Source organism: Pogonomyrmex barbatus, unplaced genomic scaffold (genome assembly GCF_055798465.1).
Source record: "Pogonomyrmex barbatus isolate J1 unplaced genomic scaffold, ASM5579846v1 scaffold1, whole genome shotgun sequence".
NCBI classification, from domain to species: domain Eukaryota; kingdom Metazoa; phylum Arthropoda; class Insecta; order Hymenoptera; family Formicidae; genus Pogonomyrmex; species Pogonomyrmex barbatus.
The window spans coordinates 12,151,033-12,176,585 of NW_028297098.1; the positions used below are offsets into that span (position 1 = coordinate 12,151,033).

A 25,553-nucleotide genomic window follows, 5' to 3' on the forward strand; every position below is an offset into this window, starting at 1 on the left:
GAGATCCTCGGAATCGACTCGACGAGCCTCGGAGCGTGGCACCACGATCGGCCACAGGTGTCGGGACGATGACACAAATAAAGGGATCGATAGCTTCGCCTTTTGAAGGGTCATCCCCATCCTTAGTGTCGGCACAAAGCACCTGAAGAGCGTGGCACCTGGTCACACCTGCCTCACGTCGCGCTTCGCTTCGGGAGCAGCGTCGCTCGCAGTTTCGTAGGCGGAGGATGCGATGCACCGGGGGTTGCGATTGTCGGACCATGACGGGAAGGCTCTCTCAGAGCCGGTGTTATACCTCCACGTAAACGTCAGCAGCGCGGCGCCCCGTGATTTTATCCCATCGAGCAGAACGATCGCGCTCGCGCGGATTTTGATGCGAACCGGACCGATCATCGAGCGTCGGCGTTGCCTATCCACGACATCGCAATTTTGTCATAATTTTTCAGTGTCGATTTTTATTATTTTCAGTATTTCTACGTTCGATTTTATCTGTACACGTGTAATGTCGTACGAGTGAGCAAAACTTGAAGAGCACGCGAAATGCCGATCGTAAGATCATTGTTAACTATCGACTTATCTTGTCTCGTCTATATATTTCGATCATTTGTATATAATTTTGTGATTACGTTCGCACTTTACAAATAGACAACGAATCGGCCTGATCAGAATCAGGTACTTTTTTTCATCGTGAAGCACGACACGAAATTTGATTCGATCGTTTCGGACGCAAACCGCAGTGGCCGAGAGTGTTTCCTCTTTGATCGCCATCCTAATTGCCGCCTACAATTTACCGTGGCGCTTTTTTGTCGAGTTCGATTAGGAAAGTATAAACGGAGAATCGATTCCGCGGCCGATTACACTTTCGAAACACCTGCTAAGCTACCAACTTTTGTACGTTGTCCCCCGCGTCGCTCATTGTCTCCTTTTTTTTATCGAACGCCAATGACAAGAGTTCTGACTCAGCCGCAGAAGCTTTTCAAACCGAGCAGCCTTCGAAATAAAATCTCTCAAACTAAATTGCGATTATCGTTATTCCAATTTTTCATCTCTCCTCCCACTTATTGCGAAATGTGGAGAGAAAGCGGGGAAGAGAGAAAGAAGAATTGCAGAATTATATTTGATTATTCACAGTTATTCAATAAGCGAACGGAGAATTAAACTACCGTGTCGTGACGGCTCGGCAAGCTAGTAGCGAGAGAGATCACGAAACTCGACGAAAGTCGACGAGGCGAGAACCCGAAGGCGAAGGCCCTTAGACGAAGGTGCGATTCCTCCGCGCAGTGGCCGGCCGCGGGTGTCCGCTCCGTAATGAGAGCGGCGAACGCGAGCGTCAATCGTTAGAGGATGATTACGCAATTTGCATCGGGGCAATTTGCATCGGGGGGGGGGGGATCGTTTCGCCGCTGGCAAGGCAGCGGGGATAACGGGAAGCGACGAGGACGCGCGATGTCGCCGCGGGTCATGCCTATGCTAATGACACATCTAACCGGTACTTCAGGCTCATTCATAAGACGAGAGCATCTCTTCTGAATGAGCGCCGCCGGCATCCAGAAAAATGCATCGGCCGCGATCGGTGCACGCGCGCGCTTTATTGACATCAACGCTTTATGACCCCCGGTCGTTTAGCGACAGATGATTATCGTCGCCGCCAGTACTTGCCTGCCTGCCTGCCTGCCTGCCTGTCTATCGCTAAAAATCGAACGGCGATACGCATCGTGCGCGCCCATCGATATCTCGACGTGTATATATACGAGCTCCTATTCGATTTCACGCGTGCTTGCCGCGCATCGCTTTTAAGATTCTTGACCGCAGCGCATGTAATAGTCGGGTGTAGAATGTAAACTGAAAAATTATTATTAGTTGCGCACTTATTTCACCGGTATGTCAATATGTGTCTAGTTTCAGAATTTTCTCATTTTCGTTTATGTACGTCCGACGTGCTCGAAAATAACTGCATCCGCGCACAGTAGACCGAATGCCATTAAAAGGAACGGAACGGAAAGCAACCGAACAAAAAGATTTAAAAAACAGGGCAGGGAGGGAAGGGTTAGTTCTGATCGAGTCACGGACTCGCGGAGGGCCGAAATGCGATTTCAGAGATGCGAACTCTCATTACAAAAATATCACTCGCCGCGGCTACTACATGCCGGCTACTAAGTGCAAGCTCGCGGGGGGAGATGAGGGTCAGCCCGCTGGTGTATTATTTACACGTGTAGAAGAGGGAGCCTTGCGGTCGCGTGGATTCTCCCGGTATCGATAATCGGTGGCAGGCACCACGAAGAAGAGCGGGATAGATTAAATTGGGACAGGTAGCTGTGAAGTGAACTGAAGAGTATCGAAGTCACGTGCAGCCTCGGCGCGACCGGAAACACGCCATAAAGAGGCGATCCTCGGGGCCAGACTGCCGAGAGAATCCGCAATCTGGTCAGAGAGAGAGAGAGAGAGAGAGAGAGAGAGAGAGAGAGAGAGAGAGAGAGAGACGGGAGGAGCTCCGTTTAGAACACGCTAAAAATATTTTATTTTGTACAAAATTTTTTATTTTAAGAAAGGGAAAGAGAGAGAGAGAGAGATAAATCGAGTTTTTGCGGTGGATAACATTGCGAGTGACAATTGGATATTATAAATGAGAAAAAGTTTTTTATCATGCTCGATAGATTTCTCGATATCCAAAGAAAGCTAAACTGAAATGTGGAACCTTTCCCGCGCGGGATGGAGAGTAGTGCGAGTTCAATAAGTTATTTATTAGTAAATTATCGGAAATTATATCAACCTGTCAGTGCGATCGTGAGTACGCTAAAAAGAGCAAGTCGAACGAAAACTGGATCTAATCCTGTTTGACAGTGTACAAGTTGCCAAACCACCTTTGGTCGCCTTTAATGGAGAATATTTAAAATGTATAAATAACATCCGCCTTAAAGTCGCTTATGTTTCTTATTATGCTTATGTATGGTGATCTCTAAAGGATCTCAAATTTAATAACGTCATTAATATTATCAATAATATTATCGGAAAAAAATATCAATCGATAAAACATTATAAATCGAAACTATCAGCATACACAGTACTATAGTATCCCGTATTCTCTTTCCATATGTATACATTATATATACTGATACATCTTACGATGTATTAAATTATTCAAATTAATTAAGTCCCGACATGAGATAAATGTTTATGAAACATTCGTTATATCACAATATTAAATTTTTAAATCCCAAAAAAACTCCATTATTAATTATATAACGGTACACGAATTAGATCTTCAGCTATGTATAAATTACACACACACATACACACACACACGCGCGCGCGCGCGCGCGCGCGCGAATAAGAATTTAAATAAATATTTTACATGTTGCGGATAATCCGACATTTCCGTATAGTTGTTTTTCGCATAAAGAGGCACGAGCTTCTGCTACGCAGACGGAATAAAAGTAAAGTATCATGCCGGTATATAATCGTTCGCGAGCAGTCCTAGAGACTTCCTGTCTCTGTCTCTTGTTATAGTGACAACGACGCCGCTGTTGCCACTAACTATGAGTGTCCTCGGTGCAATTTGTCAGCTCCCGTATCTTTCCATATGCATAGGCGGATACCAGGAATACGCGTATAGACACCATAGCAATCTTCCGCAAGAAATTATCCGTTAACATTCCTCATCCTTCGCGCGTTTAATTGCCGTTCGCGTGCGCGAACGAACGCTCGGACGAACATCGTTCGCCGCTTCCATATTACATGATGCTCACGTGAGATATTCTTTTTTTTTTACAGTGCAGCTGCGTTTCTCCTTCTCGTCGCGATTACGCCTTCAGTTTCCGTTGTTGTTGTCGTTCCTAAATCGATGAAAATGTCCGGGAAGAAAACGCAAATCGCGATCGGAATTCCCGCATCTCCGGACGGGAATCGGCGGACGGCGCGTAAAGAACGATTTAAGTTCATTCGGCTTGAGATTGAGTCGCACGCTGCGCGCTCTTTCGTCTTCCCGAGAGTCTCAATCTTTCTTGCCGATTACTTCCTCGAACGAAAAAGAAGGACGGAATCCGTCGGAAAGCGTCGCGTCACTAACGCTCCACGTACACCACGTAGATCCGCGGCCAGGCTCCTTCCTGCCTTCGGAATCAACCTCCAGACCCCGCGTCTTCTTTCCTGCTCGCCACTTTCTTGCGCGCATTCCACCGAGCAAGTATGCACCACCACCGACGACCGGCCGATCGATCGTTCGATCAACGATCGATCAACTCGGTCCCAGCACGACCGCCGATGAGCGATGCCGATAGTGGACAATTGTGCAAAAATTGAGAGACACCAAGTGTCGTCGTTTGGGGGGGGGGGAAAAAAATGCGATCAATGATCCTTGTAACAACCGACAGAACGAGAAGAAACAAGTGCGAGGAATATATAACATTGCTGCGGTAAATGGATCTCGTAAAGGGAAAGAGAGGAAGCGGTAGAAATTATTTAAAAATTTCTGAACCATCCTCGCGGAATCTAAGAAAGTATCAGTATGAGAGTACATTCAACATCTCTTTTAAACTCTATCAGATTCTTTTTACAATTATTTTCATCTCTATTATCGGATATTTTATTTAAATAAATATATCCACATTCCCCACAACCGGTAAAATGGTTACTAACGAGTTGACTTTTGCTTTCAACAATTTATATCTATCTAAAAGATATTTAGTTCTATAAACTTGAATGTTTATCAGTTGGCATTATATATATATATATATATATATATATATATATATATATTATAAATCAAGAGAAAGTATATATAATAACTGTATACAGGCCAGATCGGCGAAACAGAGCTGAACTATCAGTTTATATCGATAGTCAGAAAGCTTTGAAGTGACATAGATAACTGATAGGCGACAACGAAATTTTATAGTCAACGCCGGATTAGTATTTCAAATAAAGATGCCTACATAACGTGATAGAAAATAATTACGTAAATTATGGAAAAAATTCAGTACAAGCCTATAAATAAAAAGAGAAACAGTAACGGAAATTTATATAAATATTATTGTAATCATATTTTGCAATAAAATATGAAAGTTAACTAACGCTATTACACAGTTCAAAATATTATTAGTACACTAATCTTGTTCTAGACAAACTGCTAATTAACGTTCGGTATATTCGCCATTACATCTCTGCAACCAGACAGAAACATTTGTATTACTCATAACTCGAAGCCTGGACACTACCGTTACATAATCGGCATTACCTAAAAACGGTTTATACTCGCATTAACCAGACGCCATTCGTTAATTCTACCACAAGATGTCGCAATCTTTGATTTACAACGGTATTTTCGTTACCTTCCTATTTTTTTGAAGGAGTGAAAAAAAAGGGAGGCAGACAGTCGCAAAATGCCGTATTAACTTTGGTACCGCTTATAATAGCTTTCATGCCGTGCAATTTGCCAACATGTCGATCGACATATCGTAGCTTGATTTTAACAATAGGTGTTAGTACCAATCAGTCGTAAAGACATCTCACGCAGCTATGCTCAGCCGTGGGCTCGATAAAGCCGCTGAATTATCGCCTTTACGGTGCCTGCATACATGTCGCGCGTCATGGAACTGCCTTACTACGGCAGTTCCACGTATCTAACATTATGCGGTCGGTGTTGGCGTCACTATCGCGCTGGACAGGGAACGAGCAATCTGGAAAACGACGTGACGATTGTTTCCAATTAGCTGCCTTCTTCTCTTCCGTTAATTATTAGGATGTTTTAAACAATTTTAGCAGATAAAAAATAATGTAACTCACTTGCTTCAAAGCCGTCAATCTTAAAAATATTGTTGTGTCTAAATATCTGTTAATTTAAGTTGTGATAGATAAAGTTTCCTTTAACCAGATTCGTCTTCGTGTGCAATAGTGTTATGTGACAATGACTATAATGATAAAGGCCTACGATTGATTGGAATAGATTGATCCCCTCGCGATGTATCCTATCCATTTTTCGCGATTTTCAAGTAGTGTCGTTAATACTTTCGATGTCCGCCCCCTGATGTATAGCAGTGAAAGCTAGGTGTGGAATAAGAGGCGTGACAAATTGCAGAATTGGGTCGACCAATGCATGACGACGACGACGACGACGACGACGACGACGACGACTCGCGTGCAGATAAATGCGTGTACACACGCGCGAGCGGCAAAACTGCCGCCCGCGACACACGCGTTTCTTTCCTATCTGGCTACCGCATCGCGTGTATACTCGAGTGCATTAAAGAGAACCTCATAAGCCAACAGAAAGGCGAACAGAAATATATTTTTATTTCATTCATAATTTAAACTAAGACCTAAACTTCTAGATATCTAGAAATTTTTTTATAATATATAAACGTAATATATAACGTTCATGACGTCTTACATCTACACATCGTAGAAAAAAATTCTTAAATTCTTTAAATTCTTCTTTAAATTCTTCTTTAAATTCTTCATCGCAAATTATAGAATTCCTATCTTATTATTATTATTATTTTTACAAAACAAATCGATATTTCGTAAAAGATGCGTAACAAAGTCACCTAGTATATCCATAACCGACAATTAATGCCGTCCGGTGTACGTACGTGCGAATGTGCGCGTGCATGCTCACGCTCGCACGCGGAGCCCGTGATTAATCCCCATACGCACGCCCATAATTCGCCCTTGAATTGCCTCATAAACGGGCCGACCCGGTGGATTAAATGCAGCTCCCGGTCTTATCTATTCGAGTCCGTGTTATTAGTCCTGGCACCCGGGCATAAATTGATATACACACACACACACACACACACACACGCGCGCGCGCGCGCGCGCGCGCGTCATCAATTGATTAGAATAGATGTGTATATATATATATATACACATATATGTCGCGTACTCGAGGACTGGTTTGTCTGCGATCCCATACCTTACATACCCGATGGCTTTTTCGTAGCACTACTAATTAACGCGGTTTACGTTATAATCCAACGTCGCCTAACATAATTCGAATCGGCTCGATTTAGATCGCGGAGTACAAATGATACGCCGATCGGACCCGATTTATTCCGAAAAATATTCTAATGACTCGCATAAAGACGATAATAAGACGACAAGTTGTAATTACCACTCTAAGTCTGTCGATAAGATAAATAATAAGAATGTTGGCGTAGCAGTTAGATATCGTCGTTTACTTAATTAACGCGTTGAAATTCCGCGATTGGGAAATGCATGTTAACTCGGGCATCGGACGAATGTACGAGGAGGGAAGAGATTTCTACTGTATAATTATATAATAATTTTGCCTGATGTAATTTAACGTTTATGTAAACTTTCCTCTAGAGCGTGTTACGGGGGGGGGCTCGGAGTAAACCTGGAAGCGAATGGCGTTTCGTTTCTTTACGCCGGCGCGAGTTGCTCTTCTAGAAGACTAGTCAAACTAGTGTAACACGAACGAGGACGAAGACAGGCGAGGAGGAACTATTGTTGTTCGTGGTCGGCAACAATACCGGCACGCTTCCTTTGCCACCGTGAAAAATAATCCGGGCTTTGTCTATGATGTACACCGCAATGCACCGTCCGCAATCCTCGTGCAGACTGTTGCGTTTTCAGAGTAAACCCGCGTTCCCACACTGTCCTTCTGCCTGAATACTACGTTCTCCGTCTTATGAAACCGATTCCGTGTGCGTCCGAGAATAAAAAGCTCGTAAGTTATAACCTAAGCCATCTATTAATTTCAAGTATCATACGAGAGAGCGCGTCTCTCTTTCCTTTTTTTTTTTTTTTTCTCATAAAACTGTTACGTCCGCTCACTCTTGTAAAATTTTATGTGTTACCTTAAATACATAACTCTTGAAATCATAATTTAAAATCTTGTCCTCTCGATAATAATTAACACTTTTCTCGCTAATATATAAATTACACGTTGCCGTAACGATTAAAATCGAAATATTTAAAATTAGCGCATGCCCTTTCGGCAGGCGCATTTTTTACGTCAATTCACAGCAGGTATCCTGTCAGTTGGACAAGCTCGCCGGCACTTTATATCGATTATTAATTCATTCATATTACCGGCTGGCGTGTACCGTAATCCATTGCGACTGAAACGCCCCGCCGTCATTAAACTATGATAACGAGGCCCTTGGGCGACGATGAGCCGGTGCTTAACGTAACTCCTTTTACCCACTCCTTTTAACTTCCTTAACCCGACACGCCGACACGACGACACCTGCCCCTGAGCGAAACGTCTCGATTTTTCGAATGCCACGAGATTTCCTCAGAGAGCAGCTTCGTGCATCCTTGCATCGGATCACCCCGATTGCATCTCCGAACGTCACGCGCGATATTTTAATGATCGTCTGCCTTGTATCGAGTTACTTTGCGTCTATACGCGGTTATTTCGTCGAGAGGAGATCACGCGCGATAAAGCTGCGCGCGAAACATAGTAATTTTAATATAGAATGCCTCGCGCGTAAAATGATGATGTGAGATATATATATATATATATATATATATATATATATATATATATATTACAATATATTTTTATACGCGGAGTGTCTGGCTTCAACGCGGGAGCTCTCGAAGAGAGCTCCTCATTGAGATCGCACAGTGTGAAAGTTCGAAAAACTGCGAATAATGGTCAAAACAGTCTAATTATGCGAATAAATTCGGAAGGAAATCCGGGACGCCGTGTCGCTCTTTCCCCCGCTGCGTGGCGTAGAAAAAGTTAATGTCAATCGACGGAAAGCACGTTGTTACGCGACGATTATTCCGCCAGCGGGATCGCCATCGGCGTAAACGAGCGCGAAATGTTTTGTCCTTTTCGGACAAAGCGCCGTGATTTTTTTAATTAGGCGTATCATTGTAGTTCCCTGACGAAATGGAAGACGAGGATTTCTACATCTGGGAAACCACCGGCTGCTCCGCGGTGTGCCGCGGCAAAAAGCACCGTGACTCTCGATGCTGCGAGGTGAAATCAGGCGACAGTTCGATCGACGGGTGGCCAAAGCCACGCCGTGCTCGTCTCGGTGAAAACGCGGCCTTCTTAATCTCGTCCTCACGCCCTTGCGCCCCGCTGTTTCTAAGTTTGTTTACTATTTTTGTCAAAGCCGCGCTTTGCCGCTACCTACAGAGCCGTATCTCGTTCCGTCGCGAAATTCATTTGACGCGAAAAAGCGTACTAATTTATCTTGTTGCGCGTAAACGGATAACGCTCGTGACCGCGACGATTTCTTTTTTTTTTTCTTTCGTTTTGGAGTGCAGCCGCGCCTAATTGGATCACCCACGTTTCGCGGAATGGCCCGTTGCCTTAAAAAATTTCCCCGCATCGTAGGAGGTCCGGAGGATAGATTTATTAATTTCATGGAATTGTTTTTCACAGATCCCTCGGATTGCATGTGAGAATCGTATCGGTCTGATCAAGCGGAACCCCCACAGGCCGTACCGAATCTCGATTTCCCGTTCTCTAAGTCAGTCTTTCACCAGAGTCTATTTTCAACTCTAGCCCCAAGTATCGTCGCGGCTAGCTAGATGTTAAAATTAACAGTCGCATCAAGGAAGAAAAATCTGATCTGACGTGTAATTAATATAATTATCGATTAATACGATTATCGATTTTATCGACAGGATAATTTCTATGACAAAATAATTTTTGTATAAAAATAATTTTCAACTCGCCGAGGTATCGCAAGCGGAGACGTTTCGTTATCGGTTGTATACCGATGATTTCCGAGTACGGGCCATCCTCGCGCTCGCAAGGAGAGCGCGCATTGTGTGAGACAAAATGTAAGAAAGGAACCAAGCGGTGAGAAACGCCAAACGCGGTACACCGCGAGCGACAAGGTCAGGAGAGCTGCCCGTCCGGGTTGAATGGCAGCATTTAAAACGGCTTAAAGTCAGTGCGAACGTAATCGGCCCTGTCGATCTTCGGCGGGGACCTGCGCCCGCCATAATCCCCCGAGTGCGAGACGAGGACGCGTTTGGGACCTCATTCATCGGGGGGCCCGCTCGACGACGCGGCCGATCTCGTCTCTCGACGAGATCCCGAGAGGATCTCCGCGCGTCGGCACCGATCATTGTGCGCTTACGCGATATGAGCCCATAATAGGCCCACGTCGCCTTCCATCGTTGTCCGGCGCCGATACGAGAATAAAGAGACTGTCCGTCGATCGACTCGCTCTGGTTTTCTCTTTTCATTTCCCCCTCGAGGAGATGAAACCTCCTCCCCCCCCCCCCCCTCCTTCGTCGCTCCGCTGTGTCTCGAGCCTCTCATTGTGATCTCGTGGATCGGTGATCGTGGATCGCCGTATCGGAGAGCGTACCGTGGTACATCGTACACCGTCCACGATATACACGAGCTCTCGTGTTTCCTCGTCATTCTGTTACCAGCCGAACGTGAATCCCGTGTCCGTGCGCCAGATAAGATCGTGATCGATGGTACGTGCGATCGATATTTCGCCTTTGCGCGCCTCCGCTCGGACGCCTCTCTTTGTGCGTCGGGAAAATTGGGCGTTTCTCGAGAGCGTGCTCTTACGTAACTACCAAGCTCGTGCCGGAGAAAACCGTTAGGAAAGGATCCTTTACCATGGCGGTAAAGGTAAATCGGCCTGCAATGCGCGCGGATAATAAGGAAAAGGAATGAAAATGTTGCGACGAAAAGCAAACGTTCGCGCAGAAAAATTTAAGTTTCGCTTCTACGATCGCTGTCGTAACGTAGCAAGGGCCAGTACCCTGAACATAAGAGAGAAATGCGCAAGACGTCGCCACCGCCGCGCACAGGATGTCGGGATAATACACATTATAGTCCAGCCGTTATTACGTGCGAGTCCGCCGTCCTGCGATACGTGCGCAACGCGAGCCGGAAGGACGATTCCCGCGTGTGTCTGCTTTTCCTGCATGAATGAAATGTAATTTAAACTTACTCAAGCACCCGTATTTTCATTCATCCCGCATTAAAAGTACGGACGGCTTCTTGCGAGTTCTCCGCGCGCAATGCCGTCTTGTCCACGACCGGTGAACCGTCGTCGACCAGACCGTCGCGATTATCTCTCGATTGGTTTTTCGAACCTTTTTTCCCGCCTTTATTCCGAGAAAAGACCGAATATTTGTCGCGCGAATCGCGTTGCGGAGATTTGAATCGTTTTTCAGGTGGAAAGCAACTCGGCAGCCTTTAATTTGACGCGACGCGTCAAGGTAACGTCGAGGCAGGGGAGAGAACGGGCAGGGGCGCACGGAAGGAGGCAGGAAGGGGGTAAAAATCGGTGAGGAGGAATCATGGCTGGATGCACTCCCTCCCTGTGTTCACGCACTTTTACCGTCGGCCAGTATCGGCATTGCCCCTACATTTTTCGAAGGGGGGAGAACACGCGGACGCCCGACCTGTTGAGCGCGCGGCGTCGTGTCGAGTCGAATTGCGTGTATCACAATGTACATAGCGACTGCAACGAAAAATTGCAACGGCGCTTTTACGACGATTGCTGCCTGGTTGAGAAAAACTCGCTTCGCGACTCGCAATTCGCTGACAAAGAACATTCAATCGCTTCCGGCTGAAGCCTCTTTGCCTCTTCCAATCGCAAAATTATGATGACATACGCATTCATGATTTAAGAATTGTATTGTGTAACAAATATAAAACATAAAACTATAACTATAACTCTATATATATATATATATATATGTATAAATATAAATCAGTTTATCCATAATCGTAATTTAAGAATCCTATTCTTCTATTCCTGTTCCATTATTTCTTTTTTCCATTATTATTTTTTAGATCATATCATCAAATTATCTTGGCTACATAAAATACAGATTAACAGTTGTTTCGCCAATTCAAAATCATAATTAAGAGAAGATGCTTCGTTTAACACCTGTTTTATTTCAGGTAATTTCTTCCGGTTGTCAACGGATAGAAATCAAAACAAAGCATACTTTCTTGAAACGTGCCGCTTGCGACGACGCTCCACTTTCTCTCGCGCGTCTTCTTTTTTAATGACACTCATTAGGATCATTTATAATGGTCAGCGGCCGCATGCACGACGAACGGCAAATTACGTTTTACATAATATCATCCCTACTCGATCCGCGCTCGTCCTCGCGGGGATATGCATTCATATAAAGACAGAGAGAGCGCGGCCGGACAATCGATTGACAGTTTGCTCGATACGATTTTCCGAAGATGGCAAAGCTCGCGATCGTCACGATTGTCCTGTTGGCGAGCACCGCCTCGCAATCCCAAAGGATAATTAGAGAAACACCGACACCATCGACAGGTGAAAGATATACAATTGAATCGAATAAAATTAATTTATTGAGGATTAATTGTTACTAGAGTTACACGCGCCTAGAGAGATTTTTTTTTTTTAATTCCTCGATTAATTCAGATCTTTTTAAAAAGATTCCTTATTTTGTCCCAAGATGAGAATGCTGTGGCTATCAGGGACATCCTACAGAAAATTTCGAGCGGGGACTCAAATGTAAAGGATGACGAAAAACTCGTCGAGCTCATTAAGGGGGAGATTGTTCGGACCGCGGAGGAGATTAAAACGCCCACAGGATCGATCGAGGCGGCCGCTAAAAAAGCACAGATGTTAGTGTCCGAATTGACCTCGGCGTACACGAGCGCTATCTACAAATCCAAATCTCCAGAGGAAGGTCGAGAGAATTTTGCGCGTTTCCAGACCACCGTCCAGGCGATCGTCGAATTCATCAAAAACGGCCAGTTTCTAGCGTAGAAACCTGGAACGCCTCGTTTCCAACCCGGGCGTATTTATACGCCGTTGCACATGTCTATTTATCACCAATGTCACAGATGTATCATAGAGAATCGATAAATATAATTGTGAGTTAATCATGCAAAGCGTAAATCGTCCATCTCCTTTCGCTGTTAACGCGTGCAAGACATATAATTACGTTAAGATTAGGTAATAGGCGTCGATAACATCCGTAAAAACGTAAGAAAATTATTTATCCCATTGGACAATAGAAGAAAAATAGTTTTGCACATTTGTACGCCGTGAGGCCGCGCGCGCGCGCGCGGGCCCTTCGGCGATCGTTTGTATTATTTTGCTGGCAAGATGCGAGCGCGAGCGGCGGGTAACGCAGAATTATTCTTGCTGACGTACGACTCAGAGGCGGACGATCCATTGTAAAAGCGGCGGTGGGCTCATAATCTGGCGATGTAGGATCTCTCCAACCCGTGGGGCTGACCGGAACTGCGCCTATGCTCTTTCGCCGGAAGCGCCGCTGCCACATGTAGTAATATAAATTATAATGCCTTTACGGTTTTTCCTTTTGTGGATTTGCATTTAAAACACCGGAATGGCATTGTCGTCGAAATCGCCGAACGTAATTTTCATGGAAATAAGAAAGCTATTTCTCTCTCCGCGTAGCCGTGTCCCCTCCCCTCGCTGATGCGCGGCCCCTCACGGGCTTCCTTTCAATCTCCACCATTTTTTTCTCCCTTTTTCGTCCCTTCCTGTCCCTCCGCGAAGAAGAGAAGAGATTCGCGCATCGCGAGATGCAGAATTCGTTTCGCGCATCTAATCGTGCCAAGGCTGATCAGAGATCGTCACGGCTTTCACCGTTGGCACAACGAAACTCCGACCGCGAATCTATCAGCGGTGATTCTTCGCCTCGTCCGCTTCGCTTTCGGGAGAAAGGAAACTTTCCTATCCAAAGGATACGTAATAATCGTTCGCGAAATACGCGGAGTCGCGAGTTGCTGGCGACGAAAATAAAAAATCACGTGATGCACGTGCGGGCGCGCGAGCCGGCAGCCATCCATGAAAGTGGAAACCTGGCATCGTACCGAGAGGTGGATGGATGGCCTCTTTCGATTCGCATGTAGGACGCGAAGGAAAATATGCGTGAAACGGTAGTTTCGCGCAAAACTACGATATTTCACACTTTGTATTCACACTCTCTCGTTCGATACGATACATATAAACCATTTTTTTTCTCCATTCCTTCTCCTTTCTCGGAGATATCTTCCCTTTCGGGGCGTCCGTATCCTCCGTGCCGATTGTGTAACATTATAACTGTACCCTGCAATCCGTACCTGCATATCCTTTTATCTGTTTTAAAACATCCGTTTGTTACGGACTTGCATAAACCCGAGAAGCTCCGCTATCTTATCCCCACACGTTACCAGGCCGCTTGAAAATACGTACGACGGAGTACATCGGATTTTATATGGTGGACGAACTCGGAGGAGAAGCGCGGATATAATATAAGATGTGATATTTTATTTGGTTGCGCGAACAAAGATAATAAACATCGGCTCGGCCTCGGCGTGTGTGCTACCGACTAAGACCGGCTACAACGCGACGAAACAATGCGGCATTGTATATCGGCAGTCTCAACCGCCAAAGCCAAAGCACCGACTGTGGCCGACGACGCCGAGCACACCGTGCTAAGTCATGAACGGCGTTACAACGACGGCGCACACGACGCTCGTAGCCTCCTGAATTTCCGGATCAACCCTCGATCGTCGCACGCGGGTATACGGAACCCCCCAATCTGACCCCGTTACGGTTCGTAAACGTCCGAAAGAGAGGTCTCTTTCGTTCTTTGAACAAAAATTCTTGTAATTGGAGTAACGTTTGCGAACGTTTTTTTTTTTTTTTTTTTTATTTACTTACCTACGACCATCGCAAAATCTTGTCATCGATCGCCCTTGAGTCTTCGCCAGATAAAGATCACACGTAGATTTTTTTTTTTTCGACAAATTGAAAACGCTGAGGGAGACAGAGCTGAGAAACGCGGCTCGAGGGGGGAAGGAGGCACAAAGGAGAGACACAAAGTGCACAACGCGAAACTGCGTTTAACCCGCGTGATATCGAAAGAGCTTGCTCGCTTGCTTTGCGCGCGGCGGGAGCGACATTCCGCGGGGGCATAACTCGAGCTGGCCTCGAGCTCACGAACGGAGACGACGGGTCACGACGCCATGTGTGCGGCCTCACCAACCACACCCACTGCCTATTTATTTATGTCTACCTCACAGGCTTTTTACTCTTCGCCGTTCGAGCTTTCATTGCTGCGCGTGTTGCGTCGTGAACAATCGGCGAACGGGGCCCCGCGGCCCCCTTCGTCCGCGAAAAGTCCCCGATGACGACGACGACGACGACGACGACGACGACGACGACGATGAGGAACAAATCGCGGCCCCGCGCGCGCGAGGATCGATCGGAAAATCTACCACCTGCGTGCCCCGCAGTTGCGTCGTACGGTACATATAACTTCGTATCTCTACGACATTGCGGCATGTGGAATCCCCGCGGATGATTTCCAAGATGCGACCTGTACGCGGTCGCGCACGGCTAAGTGTATGCAAATGCACATGCTTTAGGGGATCCTGCCTGGGCATGAATTCCTCGAGTTAGATAATAAGAGTATTAACCGGCAAAAATCGACAAACGGGCGTATTCACCGCCCGTATCGAACGAATAGACATGACGGTGAAAAAGTAGAAGAATTCACATACATAGTTCGCACATAACTGTGCTCACAACATCAACATATATAATTTCGAACAGAATTAATTTTAATCCCAAGCCCTGAGGCTTTCAATTTTGTTCATTCCAAGTAAATATCTAAGTAAACACTCCGCTAATAAAAAAAAGTGTTGGATAATAAATTTACCAACGTATGAGAGGTGTATGAAAAGAGATGTACATAAGTTTTGTTCAAAATATGAAAAAAAATGGAAAAATTGCCATGTCGGTGGCAAGGCCTATCGTGATCTACAACGTGGTTTCAAATCATCAACAAATGGTCTCACGTAGATATGCCGCCGCACGCGGGCTTCCACGTTTGTACCTTGGGTAATGCCGCTTTGTATCTCGCGGAACGTTTATCGGACGGCATCGCGTCCTCAGAATACAAATACGAAATGCGCGCACGGTGCATCTTTTTTATCTCGCTTTTATCGCACGCCCTCTTTTCGCAGGATTCAACGTTCAAAACTTTAATTTTTTTTTTTTTTTATATCGCACGCACGAAGGTAGATCGGAGAGGTTCAAAAAGTTGCGTTGGATGTCAAAGAGGATGGATAAGAGTTTTCATGGATATCATGGATGGCTGGTTTAATATTCCAACGGCGATAACGCGACTTGATCAAAAGGCGATTACTAAACGCCGCTGTAGCGGCAGGAGAGAGTTCGCGCGTGATAATAACAAAAATTATGTACTAAGAGTGTGGAGGATAGTGGCCGATTAGGATCTTGACAAAAACGTAGGATCTCGATGTGCAAGTTACCGTTTCCGACTGTCGGTTTCCGGCGCGCTCGTTGCGGCGAGATTCGCGCATACACGGTTGCGAATGAATATGAATTTCTCGTCGTCGTTCCGATATATTAAACGCGCGTGTGAACGTAAATGTCTGATGAGCTCGATGAGCGGCAAACGTATTTAGAAAGCACAGAACCGGTGCGGGCATGTACACGTCGGAAAAGCGATAAAAGTATCGACTATCAAAAATAATCAGATTTCTCGCTTTAATTCGACACCGTTATTTATCATCGGATATACGTCTATACACTATAACGCGCATCGCCGCCGATGTACGCAATAATTTATCGACTCTAAATCGCAAAGCGTATCAGCGAGAAGACAAATATTCCATTCCGTTGTTATTGCGAGCTACTACGTACAATATGTATCTCTTTCGCATCTTGATTTTTAGACTCGTTTTTTTTTTTCCTCATCAATTTCAGGATTAATTCGGTACTCGGGAGGAAACGGTCGAGCTTAACGACGTTGCCTTAATTATCCACCCACCCCGATGTTTTCTCGGGTGTTTACCGTTACTTAAAACGGTACCCGCTGTACAAATACAGCACGCCAGATGATTCGCCTCCGCCGCCGCCGCCGCCGCCGCCGCGCATTAAAGTCCGCGACCGCTAATAAACGCACATTCCGGCACTTTGTGTCTGAAATAGCAGCGTTCGCTGTACATTGCAATACTATATAATCCCAACCAGACCAGAAAATCAGGAGCATGCCTATCTCCCTTGGCTCTTCGTTAAAAGATAACGACGGCCTGGCGGCTCGTAACGTGCTACACTCGACAAATAGCATTTGTTCGCCCGCCCATTCTTCGCTATTTTATATAACTTGGAGAAACGGCCTTCTTTTTTTATTCCATGTAGATTTAATCATTGGACATAAAAATTCCAATAATCTCCGCGAAGATATGACAAACGTGAAAATTATTTTCTTTATCTAATTTCCTTCCTCGTGGAGATCTTAGAAAATGGTAAACGTAACGGGGCTCGAGCGATTATCCTCTAAATCAGTTTCCGTATTTTTTAAGTTTCGCGTGTCCTCCCGGTCCAGCTCGTTACGTAGCTGGTACGAGTCTCCTGAAGTGGAACGAGCTGCCCCTAGGGACGGAAATCAACAGCTACCTCCGACGGAGCGCGCGCGGTCGCGCGACCGCTTACATCTTTTTTTTTTCCCCCCTCTCTTTTTCTCTCCTTCCCTCCGCTAACATCCCCCGCGATTAATTCGCGCTCGGCAGCGTCTTTATATCGGCCGGCTCGATCGCGTTGGAGGAGGCGGCGACGGCGGCAGCGGTGGCGCGCGTTCGCGCACGCGGTGCGCTTTTTAAATAACTATAATGAGGGCAATTATCTTGTGCGCCGACAAGCAGAGTGTGACGAGTCGTTGTTACATATTGCGGCACGGAAGATGATCGCCCGAGGTAGATGGAAGAGGAGTCAGGGAGGAGTTAAGGAGGCGGAAGGAGGTAGATATGAGGGAGGCAGACATGAGGGAGGGGGAGGGGGAGGAAGGGATAGAGGAAGGAGGAGGAGGAGGAGGAAGTGAAGGCGAAGGAAAAGAGGAGGCAGCGCGTGGCAGGCGGACCCCCTGTCTTCCTCTCCCGTCTCTCTCTTTGCCCTTACCCTCTTCTACCTTCGGAGGCATCACCGCCACCTCTACCGCCCTCACCACTCGAGACTTTAACTACTTTCTTATTCGCTCGTTTCAGCCCGGCCTCACGGGGTCTCCGGACATAATGCCTCGCAGCTCCTTACGCATGCTGAACGCTAACATGCCCCCTCTGCCGTCACCCCCTTCGGCCTGTGTTACGCCGCCCCTTCTTCCGCCGCCTCCGCCACCTCCTTCGGGGGGGGCCCACATCGCACATCTCCTTTCTTCCTCCTCCTGTTCCCTTCCTTCTCTTCGGAAGACCGTAGCCCCGAGAGGAACTGCGGGTCAGAGACTGCGAGGCATATTCGACGCAGACTCGTGGCTCGTGCCTAGATCCATTGGCGTCCGACTCTGCCAGGAATTACGCGTAGCGTGACGGCGGCAAGACGCACACGTTCCGTGATCTCTCGAGGAAGACGAGAAAATGGGCCCGAAAGTAATCGCGAGAGGAAAACCGACGCGTCACGATCATTTTTTAGCTTTTTATCACAATAAATCGGTAGAGGACGATTTAAAATATAATTCAAAATTTTGTACGTACGATTGCCGATGGAATTACGATGCGAAATATTGAAATACCTTATAATAATATCACGAAAATAAATAATGGATTTACGTTAAATTTTCTCTTATTTTTTTAAGCTTATTATTTTACCGAAGCGGAATCTGTTTTACATTCGTCAAAAAATTAAGAACACTCGAGGATATATATAAAAAATACGATAATCGATTATACGTATTCATTTCCCATAATATATGAGAAATTATCTATCGGGACTACATATGGCGATGGTAAATTATAAGAAAATTATAAGAAAAAAAATATGATTTATCGGCAATCGCTCGGCGCGGCATACGCAGTGGCTCGAGTGGCTCGTGCCTAGATACATTGGCGTCTGCATCCGGTGAAGGCGGCGTCGAGAAATCGGACGTCGCGCTCGCAGTATTGCGCCACGTATGTATACATCGGCACGATAACGACACATTCGTGATTGCATGCCTAACAATAGGAAGAGCACACGATTCTTTTTCCTACGATTGCAACATCACATCGTGCGCGTCGTTCGCAATCGCTATGTACTTATGATTATTCGTATAACTCTGTGTATATGTCGCAAGAATATACGTGCTTAACTCCTTGCGAAGGCCAGATTGATCCTTCGTAAGATACCAACGTCACGCGAGACTGTATCTTTCAATTAGAGAACATTAATGGTCTTCGAATCGTATCGAAAAAGATGAGATGACGGCCTCGATTATCGAATTAAGTTATTCCGTCTGAACCGCTAAAAAAAAAATTTCTCATCTGACTCGCGCGTTTCTCGCTCGGCGAAAAAAGGCGCGCGTGCGATAAAAAGGTTTCGCGCACGCAAACTTTATTTCGTCGACGCCGATGCGTTGATATAACGAGAAACGTGGCGGCTGTTGCGCCGGAGCGAAGTAGCCTCGCTTATGGTCCGGTGGTGCCCGAGGAGCATAACAGCTCGCGGAGCATAACGCCACGAGCCATCATATCCTCCTTCCAGAGAGGCTCTCCGGAGGTGTTCCTCCCTCCCCCCGTCTTTCCTTTTCCCCCTCATCCTTCTCCTCCTCGTCGTCCTCGCTCTCCGACGCCACGCCACGCCACGCTGGGGCCTCTTCGTTCCGCCGACGCACGCACACGCCGCGGGTCCCCGCCGATACGCGTACATGCGTACGTGTACCTGACGCCGATTCATACGGGGTGTATAAATCCAGTGGCATCGAACAAGCGAGGAACGCTCGTAATTTCCCTTGTTTCTTCTTTTTTTTCCTCTATTTCTCCCCCCCTTCCTCCTCGACGAGCCTCCGCGAATTAATGGCGATAACGTGTCTGAGACGCCGCTTCCGAAGGCTCTGCGGTGCGCAAATTGCAAAATGCTGAAATCGCGTGATGATCGTTTCCTGGTACACCCTGTACACGCCGCACAGGCTATGTGTGTGCGACGGCTCGCCGTGTGCACGCACGCACGCACACGCGCACACACACGCACGCACACACACACACCCGTGCTCACAATAACGGCGGCTTCCGCGAACTAGATCGGCCGAATAGATATTAGAAGCGCGTCTGCCCCGCCGCTCTCTGCCATTGCGGCAAGTGCTGGTCATTGTCCACCGGCGGGCACAGGAAGTCGACGACGAGTGGCCCCGGCCGGCGGCGTGTCCACGGGGGTAAGGAGAAAGAGCGCGAGAGAGATTTTTCGGTAGGATAATCGCGGAGAAACTACGGCCCGGCCTCGACCGCGCGTGGCGCAGATTATCGCGCTCGCGATAATGATAACGCGGCGAACCGGAGAACGGGTACTCCGTTGTGTGTCCGTGAGGAGAAGAGAATCAGATTGATTGGCTATACTGGGCTGGGTGAGGAATATGTGACGGGGCCGAGAGAAGAATCGCATTTATATCAAAAGTTCCCTGTCGAACGGGTAATGACACTCTGGAAGAAACCAAGTCCAGATATTCCGAGATGCCATGCCATCTTTAATTTTAGAAATGAGATTGAGATCGCACGAAATTGCATTTTATGGCACGTATTAATCAATGAACAGCTTCTTCAGAATTAAAAACGATGACGCTATAACAAACAGGAAACCGCAACCATGTGGCATACGGCGATAAGTTATTACGGGATTAATTAACGATATTGAAGTCGATCGTATCGCGGACGTTGACGGCGATTCGATGATGATGTTGTGAAATGGAACTTATTTGTATGCTAACGCGCGGGGACTTGCTGGTTTTATTTAATAAAGATTGGCGACGGATGAGCCGGCAGAGGCACGAACACGCGGGAATTACTTCTTTAGAATTCGAACGCGAAATATCTGCCGATCGTAATTATGATGTGACGCAGAGACATTCTGCATACTTCACAAAGAGAATTTAGATCGAGAGAAAAGATTATTACGTTAACAATAATAATAGCAGCTCGTAGTCTCGAGACGAGAGAACAAAAATAGAGAATAAAATCATTTTATGTCAATGGAATCGATTCGACTGCTAAATCAGTCAAATCGCTAATAATTTTTGTTCTTTTATCTTTTTTGGTTACTGTTACAAAAGAGAATACATTTGCGTTACGCGGTAAGTAATTAGTCGGTCGTTATTCTTGACACGGGCCTCAAATATATAACGGACAATGGAAGAGATCGAGTTGTCGGTATCATTTTTACACGCGCGTCTACCGTGCCGTTGCGACAAATAATCATCGTCCATTGCCGGCAGGAAGTCGATGAGGAGCTCGACCACGAAGAGATTTTCGGTACGATAATCGTAGGGAAACTCCGGACGTCCATTGTGACAATGGCCTCCCGAGGCAGCGCGATAATTACGACGCGGAGTAATAATGTAGTAAAGGGAAAAGAATCACCGAGAGACCGCTGTCTTCATTCCGGTATTAACAATCAGATACGATCGATGCTGACCAGTGAAATAAGAACGGTTAACGGATCGCCCGTACAGTATACAGGCGTGCATGATGGGCCTTGTAAAACGACGGTGACGTAATCGGGGATCGAAATTGTGATCCAATTATTGTGCGCGGGACGGACATCGGGACGGATGTCTTCGTCTTCTCAAAAGAAAAGACATCGCGTCGTTTGTTACTTGTCCGTCGTTCGCTTGTCCGCGCACTCCTCGAAGAAATCCTCCTGATCTACATTCGGAAACAATCCGTTTCCTGCTTTTTCCTGCCAGTTTTTCTCGGACGGCGTCCGGGCGAAAGAATCGAGGGAAGAGCAAAACACAGAAGGGAGGGCAGAAGTAAGTGAATGAGCGAGCGGATCTCGACGTGGAAATTGGAAGGAGAGGGATCGTCAGGGCGGCACCTGACCGGAAAGCGTCACAGTCGGCGCATTCAGCCTCGTTCTCTCCTTTCCCTTCTGCTATCTGCTCGCCGGCCTCTTTCTCCCCCTCGTCCCCTCGCCGTCTCCTCGTCCTCCTCCGAAAGGGTTGCACGTTTGTTTCGCCGTCGACTCGCAGCGCGAGCGTGTCGAGCAAGAAGGCCCTTCGCGCAACGACATCGCGAACGAAGCCTTGGAACATCGAAGTCAAAATAAAATTCTTTCTCGTGAAAAAATTCTAACGTTTCCACTGGACGTATTGCGATATCGAACGCTAATTACAAGAGTTGTTCGTCGTTGATTTCGTCGGCGAGATGCCGGCGCGCGGATGTACGTACGGCTCCGAGAAGAGAAGATTACGCGACTCGCAAAACCAACAGAGATTGCGAGATATCGCGCTTATATTATGAAAAATGATGAAAAATGCGGAGAGACTCGCGGAATTATATACATCGATACGGTAATGCGGTAATGTCTATGTGAACGATGGACGCTAAAGGTAGGTACGCTCTATAGCGCGGGGATCGGAGTGAGAAGACGAAGGGAGAAAAAAAGCGGGAGAAGAGAAAGAGAAAGAGAGAACGAATAGGTAGGTAAGGACACATAATAGCAGGATGTTACAACGCCCGTGTCCGGTACATAAGTATCTGGTTTCATAAATGAAAGTGTCTTCATTCATAGATACATATTTCCATACAATTGCGGCTATTGGTTTCTATCTTATGATATCGCCGTTATGTGCAGGCAGCCCGGCATATATTACGTATGTACATAGCACCATTATATACAAATTCCTACTGTTGCATTAATGATAAAGTTGTTTAGATATCGCGCGATATTGTGGCACGAGGACGCGGGCGTAAGAGGAAGAGCACGTAAAAAAAAAAACGAAAAAAAAAAAAAGAAAAAAGAATACGCGTATACACGCGACGAACGTTATAACGTTGGAGAACGTTATAACGTTGCGTGTGCTCGGCAACATCGATATAATAGAAAATGTGTAACGAATAAATATACGCGGAGACGAATTTACATCTCATTCCCATCCTGGCGATATATATCGCCAGTGCTGATATTTCTAGAAAAGGCAAAAAGACCAAATTATGGAAATGGGATCGAGATGATACGATCTACATTTATATTTATACGGTAAAGATGGGCGGATTATTTCATGTTCCCCATGCTCGTATATAAATCCTGGTGTGTGCTCGATGTGAGGACACACACACACACACACACACACACACACCAGAACGCGCCCTTTACGTAGGGAGCCATCCTTTCCTAGCATCCACAGTCCACACAGGAAATCTCAGACGCACCCACCGAAACAAGCCCGCCCCTGTCGGCCGGGGCCGATTTAATGTTTCGTTTCCTCTACGACGATAAGGGGGCTACAATTTTATAGAAGCGTCAGAGCAGCCCCGCGCGCACGAAGCACACTTGGAAAAACACAAGCGGTTACGCTCGCGAGCGACGTCGTAATTAGACCTCGGTTGAGGGCCACCACCCCGCTGGCCGGAGGAAGCGTTGTGGAACAGGTGGGGGTGAGAAGGCGTCGAAGGTACAAATTATGACGACGAGGATTGAAGACAAGATACTATAAACAGATTTCTTCCACAGTCAAAACGCGATTATTTTAATTATTCTACATCTTATTTTAAGATATTTTTATATAAAATGTGTGCTAGTACTTTTCATATTAAAAATATATATTTTATTTTTAAATACATTTTAATCTGAATTTTTTGTACTGAAATTACGTGCGTGATCAGTTTTTATCAAAATCGCCTTTGAATGATCGACGATAAACGAAATCTTGCAACGGTGAAATCCAGATCTTCAGATCGAGATATATATATATATATATATATATATATATATATATATATATATATAGGATCGGATAGAAACCGTTTCACCCGCTTTAAGAAATGTTTCATCTCGTGGTCCGGTTTCCACGTTAGCGCGGAAAACTCGCGGCGAATCTGCCGGTGGGGTTGGCAGGAGGGTAGATAATGCGCGGGCACGAGATAGTAAATTTTATAAAATAATACCCTCCTCTACGCGGGCTGCATATTCATTTTTCCGGAGCGGCCTCCCTACGGGAGTGAATCCCCGAGAAGGGGAAGGAAGAGGAGGAGAAGGAAGAGGAGGAGGAGGAGGAAGAGGAGGGTTGCTCGCCACTGCCCGGTTCGAGCCGCGTACATATGTATGAGCTTCTGGTGGACGCGCTGGTCATGCCTCGACGAATCCGGGGCTTTCTGCCCTTTATTTTTGCCGGCAACGCGCCCTTTCCTCTCGCGAATAAACAGGGCCGACCCCAAAAGAAGAAAAGAAAAAAAGAGAATAGGCAAGCCGCCGGATGATTAGCGCTCCCCGTCTTTCTTCCGAGTGCAAGCTGCATAACGATTTCTTCGCGGCTTCTGACGATCTGAAAAAGAAACTGCGTAACGCACCGTATGCGTCAGACGCACGCTGGTGTGCGAAGAAATCGCCTCTTCTACGTGTAACGAAATGTCACTTTAAAAACGTACGTGACTCGGAAGAAACCGCGTTTCACGAAAACACAATTGTGACAAGGAAACTGCAAGAAACTACATTTACTTTCACCCGCAGTGCCACGATTATATCGTTTCGCCATATGAAGAAATAATTTCGACATTTCAGTTTCTAATATCAAGAGGTGAAAAGAGATACGAAACAAGATCGATTAGATCGATTTGCCGTAGTCTCTTCGTTTTTAACAAAATTTTCTCAAATTTTCCCGGAAGCCAGTTTTTCCGGCGACCAGTTTTACTAGAAGGAATCACTTTGCGATTCACTCAACGCGAAATTATCACGCTCGCCAACGCGGCGTTTTTTTTTTTTTTGTCGCCTAACAACATTGTCGAGGTTGGCTTTTCTTCGGCGTACGCTCGAGAAAAGCAACGCGCCCGTTCGCTCGCTTGCATTAAAGAGCAATTAGCCGCGGCTCGCGAGCACGCTGATGCCCGGAAGCGATAGAAGCGGGCCGCGCGTGCCACCCTTACCTTTTCTTCTTCGTATGCGTGGCTTTGTATATCATACATATGCTTACACTTACCTCTTGGTAACGCGTCTTGCTCGCGAGCTCGCCTGACTCGAAGCAGTCCAGGAGCCAGGTATAAGAACTTCCATCTTTCTCGGCTCGTAAGATCTACCGCCGCTACCGTTTTTATCGTCTTAATCGGCGAAGAGCATGCCCCCTCTCTCTCTCTCTCTCTCTCTCTCTCTCTCTCTCTCTTTCTCCTTGTCCTTTTTTCTAGTAGAACTTTCCTAACGCAGAAATAAAATCATCAGAATTCTAGTCTTGGAAAAAGGAAATGGAATATCTCCTCACAAATGTAAAGGAAATATCGTAACGTTGTAATTTTACGATTCGAAAGATACATAAGTTTTACGGGAAGATTTAGAATTGATGGGAAAGAAAAATGTAAAATGTTAAAAGTCAGAAATTCTCTTACACGCCCTCTAATCCGACAAGATCATTTCTTTTTTCATCGCTCGTGCCTCTTGCATTTTCTCTCTTTCCTCCGTTTGCTCCCCCTGCGGCGTTCATAGCCGCTCGCTCAATTACCGTCGCGAATAATCATTATCGCGGAAACTATATCGCCGGGCCTCATTGCCCCAATCCTTAATTAGCCGCCGGCCAGACGGTAATTGGTACGAACCGGTGTTGGGTAGCCAATATGTCGGCGAGAATGAGGCAGCACGTGGGCAATTACGTTCGTCCTCGGTAGGTAACGCCGTTCT

The 25,553-nt window shown here is 46.3% G+C and overlaps 1 protein-coding gene across 1 annotated transcript; it reads left to right on the forward strand.

Moving 5' to 3' along the window:
* The first annotated feature begins 11,806 nt into the window (after window positions 1–11,806).
* LOC105424408 (uncharacterized) lies at window positions 11,807–12,862 on the forward strand. Its single transcript, XM_011634620.2, has 2 exons — window positions 11,807–12,254; window positions 12,400–12,862. Exons 1-2 carry the CDS (start codon window positions 12,161–12,163, stop codon window positions 12,714–12,716), a joined length of 411 nt encoding a protein of 136 aa, XP_011632922.2. The 5' UTR covers window positions 11,807–12,160; the 3' UTR covers window positions 12,717–12,862.
* The last annotated feature ends 12,691 nt before the right edge of the window (window positions 12,863–25,553 follow it).